The sequence below is a fragment of the Silurus meridionalis genome, chromosome 20 (assembly GCF_014805685.1).
Source record: "Silurus meridionalis isolate SWU-2019-XX chromosome 20, ASM1480568v1, whole genome shotgun sequence".
Lineage (NCBI taxonomy): Eukaryota > Metazoa > Chordata > Actinopteri > Siluriformes > Siluridae > Silurus > Silurus meridionalis.
Window position 1 is genome coordinate 617,501 of NC_060903.1, and position 10,133 is coordinate 627,633.

General features: G+C 40.6%; 1 protein-coding gene across 2 annotated transcripts in view; it reads left to right on the top strand.

Annotated features, from left to right (window-relative positions):
* Positions 1–9,961, top strand: part of LOC124402972 (serotransferrin-1-like) — a 10,917-nt gene extending 956 nt beyond the window's left edge. The window contains exons 3-17 of one of the 2 annotated variants that reach the window (XM_046876461.1): positions 136–238; positions 329–520; positions 675–804; positions 1,270–1,325; positions 1,472–1,635; positions 2,407–2,557; positions 3,603–3,769; positions 3,854–3,953; positions 4,070–4,090; positions 5,125–5,289; positions 5,376–5,526; positions 6,490–6,557; positions 6,964–7,142; positions 7,217–7,409; positions 7,638–9,961. In XM_046876461.1, the coding sequence (XP_046732417.1) occupies positions 136–238; positions 329–520; positions 675–804; positions 1,270–1,325; positions 1,472–1,635; positions 2,407–2,557; positions 3,603–3,769; positions 3,854–3,953; positions 4,070–4,090; positions 5,125–5,289; positions 5,376–5,526; positions 6,490–6,557; positions 6,964–7,142; positions 7,217–7,409; positions 7,638–7,684 (1,887 nt within the window). In that variant the 3' untranslated portion in view covers positions 7,685–9,961. The remainder of the gene's footprint in view (positions 1–135; positions 239–328; positions 521–674; positions 805–1,269; positions 1,326–1,471; positions 1,636–2,406; positions 2,558–3,602; positions 3,770–3,853; positions 3,954–4,069; positions 4,091–5,124; positions 5,290–5,375; positions 5,527–6,489; positions 6,558–6,963; positions 7,143–7,216; positions 7,410–7,637) is intronic. The other variant, XM_046876462.1, reaches the window with a different exon arrangement.
* Positions 9,962–10,133: the final 172 nt, after the last annotated feature.

The following is a 10,133-nucleotide window of genomic DNA, read 5'->3' on the forward strand; positions in this document are numbered from 1 at the left end:
CTGGGTTTGTGATAAGAGCTGCATGAGAAGAACATGCAGAGAAACATCACTGATTGGAGAAAGGAAACGGAAACACAGATTCGACAGAATTTCCTGGAATTGTGTTTCCTGAATCCTGTGAATGTCTTTGATTAGAAAGGTGAAGCAGATGCCGTCACGCTGGATGGAGGAGATATCTACACAGCCGGTCTCTCGCCCTACAACCTTCACCCCATCATCGCCGAGCATTACGGCACGGGTACGGCTTTTTATTAGTGATGCACTTTTAAATGAATGATATGACGTGTGTGTGAGAAATAATGAAACTAAATGTCTAAACGTGTCTCAGATGAAGAAACGTGTTACTACGCTGTGGCCGTAGCCAAGAAAGGAACTGGTTTTGGCTTTAACGAGCTCCGGGGGAAGAAGACGTGTCACACGGGTTTGGGTCAAACAGCAGGCTGGAACGTCCCCATCGGCACTTTGGTCTTAACTGGACACATTAAATGGGCCGGCATTGAGGACAAACCAGTAGAAGAAGGTGAGAGGTTTTTTTCATTTTCCCAGAATTCCAGATGATTTTTTTATCCAACATTCATCTTTCTTCTTTCTTTCTTTCTTTCTTTCTTTCTTTCTTTCTTTCTTTCTTTCTTTCTTTCTTTCTTTCTTTCTTTCTTTTTCTCATTTTGTTGCAGCGGTGAAGGAGTTCTTCCCGGCCAGTTGCGTTCCTGGTGCCATCAGCAGCTTGAGACTGTGTGAGCTGTGTAAAGGCGACTGCTCACGCTCTCACAAGGAACCGTATTATGGTCATGATGGAGCTTTCCAGTAAGAACATCATCAGAGGTTCCGACGTTGCGAACACAAAAACAGGACGTTACAGCGAGAAAAGAAATAACGTATAAACATGTAAAAACAGTGTGTGTGTTGTTTCTGGTGGATCTCCAGGCCTCCTCACCTCACCTACATCACTTTACTAACACCATTGTGGATGAAAGAATCTCCACAGAATCTCCAAAAATCTAGTTAAACATCTTCCCAGGAGAGTGGAGCTCATTATAAGAGCAGGTGGAGACTAAACAAAAACACAAAATCTCATAGTCCACAAAACTTCTGTATCACAGTTTCACCTCGGCTCAGATGGAGAAGGTCTGGAACGGGTGTCCATGTTATATTGAAACAAAAACGGCAAAATTGTGGATTCCTCAGTTGAATTGTTTTTGATGAATGTATTTTTCCTGACATTTATGGACAAAAACCCTGCTGTTCCTTCTCCTGTTCCTGTTCCTGCAGGTGTCTAAAGGACGGAGCTGGAGATGTGGCCTTCGTGAACCACTTCACAGTGCTCGGTAAGATGCTGAGACATGATCAGATAATTTCATAAGATCAAGTCAGCTTCACTCGCATTTCACAGCTGTTTGTATTGAGATTGTGTGTGCCTGAGGAGAAACCTGACGAGGAACCTGCTGATGTTTTCATGATTGAATCTGTGTAGCTGGTGATCAGTCCCACTACGAGCTGCTGTGTAAAGACGGCTCTCGGAAAAGCGTGGACGAGTTTAAAAGCTGCAATCTGGCTCAGGTTCCCGCCGACGCTGTGGTCAGCCGCAAAGACAAAGAACTGGCCAAGCGCATCTTCAACGTTCTCGATAAACTCAAGGTATGTGACGGCATCAGTGACGTAAGTGCACTTTATTATTATTACACACCTGCAACAGCTGCAGACGTCTGACATCTACTTTATATAGTTTACACTGATACACCTGATCATTAAGATCAAAGGCTTTTAAAAAGATCAAACAAACAAACAAATGATTTATGTTGAAGTGGAAATAAACGTTTGTGTTATGTTTTAGTGTTAAGACACTTCATATATACTTATTTTTAACAGTGGCTCTTTTTCATTACATTTTTTTAAATTAATTTTAATGTTTATTTTCTTTACTATTTGTTTTATTGCTCTTTATCTTATTGAAATAATTTTTTATATTATATTTTTTAAATGAATTATTTTTTGTGTCTATTTTTTAAATGTATTAAATTGATTTTGTTTTATAAAAATGACCTCTTTTTGTTCTTATTTTCAAAACGCACTCTTTTTTTAAATTCTTTATCTGACTTTTATAATGTGCCTTTTTTTTTACATAACGAATCATTTTAATGAGTTTTGAACACCTTCAGCCTCTAAATGTGTGAACGAGTAAATCTCTGATTAAAAAGCAGAACGAGGTGTCGTATGGATGAGTCTAGAGAATCTCACGTGGGTTTCTAGATCACAGATTTCATCGATTAGAATCAAGACTTCACTGAAAGCTGAGATTTAATGGGTGAAGTGTGTTTTGGGAAACACTGTAGTGTGATAATGTGTTTATTATAAAGAATAAAGTCTTCAGTACGCAGAGAATAAACTTCTGATGGATCTGTTTCTCAGGATAAAGGTCTCTTCTCTTCTGACGGCTTCTCAGCGAAGAACCTCATGTTTAAAGACTCCACTAAAGGACTGCTGAAGCTGCCGGAGAGCACGGACTCCTTCCTGTACCTGGGAGAAAACTATGTAGCTACAAGCCACGCACTTACAAAAGGTAACACACAAACACAATAACACACAAACACAATAACACACAAACACACTAACACACAAACACAATAACACACAAACACACTAACACACAAACACACAAACACACAAACACACTAACACACAAACACACTAACACACTAACACAAAACACACAAACACACTAACACACTAACACACAGACACACAAACACAAAACAAACAAACACACTAACACACAAACACACAAACACACAAACACACTAACACACAAACACACTAACACACTAACACACAAACACACAAACACACAAACACACAAACACACAAACACACTAACAGCTGCTGCTACAGTCGAACTTTTCATTCATTCTGCGGTTGAATTTCACATGTAACATGTCTACAGTTTGGATTCGCTGATAATAAAATAATAAAATAGATTCACTATATGACCATAAGTTTGCTTTGTGCTTCTTTTGGAACATCTCATTCCACATTTAGTCTCCATTGCTGTTATAATGAGCTCCACTCTTCTGGGAAGATGTTCCACTAGATCTTGTGGAGATTCATTCAGCTACAAGTGTGTTAGTAAAGTCAGGTACTGATGTAGGTGAGAAGGTGAGGAGGTCTGGGGTGCAGTCTTTTATGCTCAATAGAGCTGGAGCTCTATAGCAGGAGATCTTCCACACACTTCCAACCCATGGAAAGCAGATCTTCATGGAGCTGGATTTGTGTACAGGAACATGCTGAAAACAGTTTTGGGTCTCTTAGTTGTGAAGTGAAGGGAAAATTTCATGCTCCTGCATCCAGAGACGTCCTGCACAATTGTGTGCCTCCTGCTTTGTGTCTGGGGTCTGATCAACAACGAGCCGCATCTGGCAGGAAATCCCTGGTGTTCCAATACTTTTGTCCAGATAGTGTAGCCTTCAAGCATGTTTGGCCTGGAAACCGCTACCAAGATCTGCTAACCCAGAAGATCAGTATCACGCGTTGTGTTCTTGTTTATTAGAATCTGTAATAAAAATAAATCCACACTAAATCACATGACCATCTGAATATCTGCTCCACAGGTTTCAGCACGAGCAGCAAATCTACTGAGATCACCTGGTGCACCGTGGGTCACGCTGAGAAAAATAAATGCGACATGTGGACCTTCATGAGCGTGGACGATGAGAGGAACATCAGGATCGAATGCCAGGACGGCAACACAGTGGATGACTGCATCAGCAGGATCATGGTAATGTGAGATAGCAGCATGTCGTATCTGGTTTTGTCTCACATCTACGTGAAGCTGACGCTGAAACGTTCTGCGTGAATGCAGCGTAAAGAAGCCGACGCCATGGCAGTGGATGGAGGACAGGTGTATTCTGCAGGAAAGTGTGGTCTGGTGGTGGCCATGGTGGAAGAGTACAGAGAAGATTGTGAGCATTGTGTTCTGACATCTTCAGGAATCATGCTACTGAATTACAAAGAATAATCATTATGTTTTTAAAATAACAACATTTTCAGCTTTCGATTGTGTTTTTTTCCTCAACAGCAATGTGCAGTGTTGAATCTGGTAGGTGAAATTCATTTTCTTCTCAATATCCTGGACGTGCTGGATTATATATGGGGGATGTGGTGGAACAGTGGTTACCAAATCATGAAAATGTTCTAAAGTCTGAATCTGTACATTAATAAATATAAAAATATAAATAATAAATAATAATATAGCGCTCTTCGTGCAGCGCGCAGTCTCGTGTAAAAACAAGCAGCACGTGGTGTCAGTGATTCGCCTCTAGAGGTCGCTCTCATAATACAGATATGATACGAGAAAAACACATATTTGCGATTACATTTTCATAATATGTCTCTGGCATTGTTCAGAGGGTCGTCTGAACAACTCTGTGGGTGGGGGCCTTAGTTAGAGGACCCCTGGTTTAGAGTTACCCAGTATAAGTAGGCGACATCATAGTAACAACCTAAACTAACCCAATTTGGCAACCCTGTTAATTCATCCTGTACTTTCACCTCTCCTGAGTGCGGGGCAGCAAGATACCTGCCCCAATGGACCCTTAGCTAGGGCGTGTTGGAGTACCTATTGATATATTGGGTGAAATAAAACTACTTTGGAAGTTTAATGGGGCAGGAACCAGATTTCTCAATGATCCATAAAGAGGCAGATGAGCATTTATCTTTAATCTGTCAAATAAAAAAAATTATCAACAGAAACCACTAAGTGCAAAGATGAGGGAGAGTTCTTGTTGCTGATGTTTTGAGATGCAGGAACACTGACAAGTGGAATGAGGGCATGGAGTTGGAAGATCTCAGGGTTAAAAGTAACCTTGATCAGGGTGTCCATCATCTGTTTCTCTGCTACATTCACTTCCCAGTCTAGCAGATACTAGAGATACAGGGCCTCTCACAGTAATGTCTCCCTCGTGTGTCTCCAACATACCTGCACTTCCTGGTTCATGTTCTCCACTAAGCCTATAGACTCCAACCAGGTAACCATGGAGGAGGTTTAAATTCTGGCCTGGTATAATGCTCTCCACACTTGTAAAATGCATGCCTTTGTGTAAGATGTTGACTGATATCTTTTGCTCCCTTCAGCAGATACTTCGTCCTATTATGCTGTAGCTGTAGTGCGCAAGAACTCCAGCGTGACCTGGGGAACACTGATTGGCAGGAAGTCGTGTCATACGGGTTTGGGACGTACAGCAGGCTGGAACATTCCCATGGGTCTCCTTCATGAGGACACCAAAGAGTGTGATTTCTGTGAGTCAGCTCTGGGTTTGGTGGTGAACCTCTCCACACGAGTCTGAAGCTTCACATGCTTATTCATTATCTTTTTTCTTTTATAGCGAAGTACTTCAGTGAAAGCTGCGTGCCAGGTGCAGATCCAGAATCAAATCTGTGTAAACTGTGTAAGGGTGCTGAAGGGATCAGGGGGATTGTAGAAAAATGCAAAGCCAGCACTGCAGAGCGCTATTACGGCTACGCTGGAGCCTTCAGGTACCACTGACATCAATCTACATGGGAATGATTGGAAACACCACCACATCTATCAGTTATTGTTTAAAGGTAGTCTGAAGACAGAACTGACTCATGCTAAATCAATCTGAGAAGACCAAGCAAGGGACAAGGTCCTTCAAAGAGCAAAAATAAATGGATTTTTCACATCAGGAATGAAGTTCCTTGTTATGTCAAAAAGGTTACATCTATTAAACTCTAGAAGTGAAAACTAGGTATCTAGATCCTTTATGGGAATAATAATAATCCTAGTGGATAATCACAGGAACCCAGAGACAAATAACTCTCCAGCAGTCCTCTAGACCAGGGGTCCCCAAACTTTTTTCTGGATCGTACCGATTAATCAACCGATTTAAAATGGATACTGGATAAAAACAAATGTAAAATAGTACTGAACATAAGAATGAAAAAAAAACCAGTACTGAATAATAAGAATGTGCTAAATGAAATAAATATTAATAAATCAATGTACAAATAAAATTAATACATTATAAATAATAAATATAATATAGCGCTCTCCGTGCAGCGCGCAGTCTCACTGGTGTAAAAACAAACAGCATGTGGAGTCTGTGATTCGCCTGTAGGGGTCGCTCTCGTAATGACAGCAGACCGGAAGACGCAGAAATGGAATGGATTTTTATCTGTATGGATTTTTAATTTATTAATAACTAGGGGACAATTTAATTTGAAACCCAAACTTTATTACCAAATACAGATATGATACGAGAAAAACATATATTTACAATAACATTTTTCAAAATATGTTTCTGGTGTTGTTCCGAGGGTCGTTCCACGTGTGGGGCCGTATTCAGCCCAGGGGCCGTAGTTTGGGGACCCCTAGTCTGGAACAAGAAATATTTGATTATAGGTTTTTATTAAAGGTCTTAAAGGTTGATTAAGTGACATTACTGCTGAAATGGAGTTTGAGTGTTTGGTGTCTCACAGGTGTTTGGCTGAAGGTGTCGGTGAAGTGGCCTTCATAAAGCACAGCACTGTAGCTGAAAACACAGATGGTGAGTTAGAACTTAAATAAATTGAAATAAATAAAAAACATCTAAAATTACAACTAAAAACAGTTAGAGTTCAGAGTTAAAACCCTAATATGGATTATTTTCCTTGAGTGCTTCATATCTCTCAGAATGGCATATTGGTCTCCTAAATGGTGTGACAGAAACATTTTAACCTGGAGAGAACATTTCAGATGCAATTCTCATGAAGCCACAGACAATCAGGGCATCTTCTGCATGCTGTGCTTTCTGACAGATGGACAGATAGCACTGTTCTCCACGTTACATGTTCCTGCATGGACTGTAATAAAAACTATATGTTTTATCCATTTATTATTGTAGAATGACACAAAACTAGAGCAGTAATATTTCTCAGCTTCGTATTGGTAATGAATTCCACGTCTGTCTCCAGGCAGTGGACCAGCGTGGGCTAAAACCTACAAATCCACAGACTTTAAACTCATTTGTCCTGGTGGCTCTGCTGAAATCACAAACTATGAGAAGTGTCATTTAGCCAAAGTTCCAGCTCACGCTGTCGTCACTCATCCGGAGAAACGTGATGACGTGGTGTCGTTCCTCAAACAGCAGCAGGTGAATGAAAGAAAAAGCATTGACAGTTAATCCACAGGTGTAACTCACTTACTCACTGAGTTTCTGTGTTGCAGGCCATGTTTGGTCATTCCAGCTCTGGAGACGTGTTTAACATGTTCAAGTCTGAGGGCAGTCAAAATTTACTCTTCAAGGACTCCACTAAATGTCTCCAAGAAGTTCTACCAGGAAAAACCTACAAGGACGTGTTGGGGAAAGAATACATATCAACGATGGACTCCCTGCGCGAGTGTGCGAGCAGCACCACGGGTACGAACGCCAAACAAATACCTCTTTATTAGATGTTCTAAAACGCTTCACGTGGATTAATGCGATACGGCGCCTGGACTTTTGCTTGTCTGGACATAATATACTGTCTTTTAAAAACACCGTCTTCTCACATTAATCTACAGTTAGTGTTTCAGAAAAATGTCCCTTTAACAGTAAATGGAACTGATGATTAATCCGTCACTCTTTACTGTTCCTTTGTTCCTTCAGAACTGGAGAAGGCCTGCACCATCCACTCCTGTCAAAAGAGACTGTAGAAGCTCTCAGACATTGTCTCTGTCCTGCATGTACATGAGAGCATGAAGCCAGATGTAGGCAACGTCCCACAATTTCCTGTTTACAATTAATCTTATCGTTTATGTCATTTAAAAAAAACAACAACAAAAACGTCTTACTTTTACTTTTTTATTTATTTTCACGTCTAAAAGAAAGAGATACGATCAGGAACACAAGCGTTCATAAACATTACCAAACAAATAACACGTTCCCCACCTGAAGGAGATATGACACTTTACACCTTCAATAGAAATATATTTTACATCTGATCAACTGAAGCTGGTGAAGAAATCATTTAAATTAATAACTTGTTATTGGGTTTCTGGTTCAGGAAACGTTCTTACACTCCATTAGCATTCCTGAGGTTCTACATATTAATACCGCAGATCCCACAAATTACTCCTAGCCAAAGGTGACATTTCCTTTCGGATTCTGCTTCCAGCCGTGGGTCAGATGTTTGGTGTGGATGATGGGGCACATAGTTCATGGATTGCTAGAATCCTTGTGGAACACATTGCTGGACACCATCTTGGGTGTGGTTTAAGGACATGTTTCCAGTCCCCCTTTTTAAGTCCATCCAGTCCATTTAAGGGCCATGAGGTCATCACCAGACTGTAATTTTAGCTGGCTGATTTCTCACCTGCCCTCAGTGCCTCTGGCTCCATAATAACACCTTGGAAGGTTGTGGAGGCTGAAGGCACTTTATGGATTTTAAATAGCACAGATGAGAGGAGGACTTCTTGGTCACCTTCCAAAATGTTGTAATTAGTTGGGATCACTGGCATCTCACATCTCCAAGGTACATGGTCTAGATCATCTAATCATCCTTCCCATGCTATTGCATGGCTGTGCATGTTATCCTGGAAGTAAATCAGCAGTTTATCTACCAACCTGCAGCTTGGTCTCCTTCAGCTATTATCAACTTTGTCCAGTAGTGAAAGTGCAGGTGATCACCAAAATTTGCCGAGTTACAGTGGGTGGGTCGTTCACTTTCTGGGTCTTCTCCCTGATCTTCTCCCTGGTACACCAATTCTATCCATTTTAACTACCACGTGAATGGGAACTCCAACAAGCCCCAGTTAAGAGCCCATCAGATCAGGTAGCTTGCTGCCCCATACTTTAGAGGTAAAAGTACAGGATGAGTTGGAGGTTAAAACCAGTTTTTCATGTCCCAGGTTTATACATATTAAGGGCTACAAGTTAATTTTCTTCCAACGGCCATGGTAACAACATTTCTACAGCTTTTAGGTTTCAGCGATCTCCTTCTGCTAGCAAAGGTAGCTTTATTATTCTCCACGCTCCACACTGAGACTGGACTTGATTTGCATTGAAGCAATCCATGGAGACCCTCCTCTCTCTGCCTCTTCAGCAGGATGGAGATTATGTTATGTTATAGTGAAGGGTGTAAAAGGAGAAGTTAAGATACTTCCATGAACCTTGAAGGCTTTTTCCAGAGCAGTCCTTATACAATCCCATTTATAACTAAGCAGTTGAGGGTTATGGGTTTTGCTTGTTGGGATTTTAACTCACATCCTTCTGTTCAGAATTCCAACATCTTAAACACTGTACATGGAATCAGATTCCCAATTACAGATTAATTAATTAATTAATTACCACTCAGAACATCAGGTAGCCATGTAGCCACCCAACCTTCTTCAGCGGCTTTTTCTAATCCTTCACACCAACAAACCATTTCTCCAGTTCATTACTGTGATCTTGTTCTGATTAGCGTCAGTGTTTCCATCTGCCTGATCAAAGAGTCAGTTTATAAATATTAATGAACAGAAACCAATTAAAAAGAAGAAGATGCTAAATTGGAGACGTAGTAAATGTGAGACAGTAGACCAGTAGGACTAGTGTTAGATACAGCAGTTTACTAGTTTATTCTTCTTTTGTTTCTTACATGCTCTGTTTTGTCATGTTTTATGTGCTTGTTGTAATGATGAAATGGTATTTAAATGAATAAAAAAATCATAGAAAGTAAGAAAGAACAGAGTGAAACGTGGTAGTATGCGGTTTGTACTTCACATGTTCCTCACTGGAGATGGATCATCAGAGCAGATATCATGATGGTGTATTCTCATGTCAGCGTTGATGTAGTCGGGTTGGAATGTTCAGCCGAGTTTAGTGAGCGTTCACCTCTGCCATGTTTGCTCTGGTCTCCCATGTGACCCTTATTATAAAGTTATTTTTACTCCGTAATTACAGCCTCGTCATTTCTCGCTGATCCGTGATGTGAAATAAAACGCCACTGTCTCGAATCTGAATTCTTTTGGGATGTGGTTATTTATAATAATTGGTGTTGTGGTGATGAAAATAACATCAGCGCTTCACATCTGGCAGCTCAGTGCTTTTCGGATCGCTCGCTTCACTGTCAGTTTCCAGCAGATTTTAACGATAAAACAGCAGCGTGGGTTTATTTACATTCAC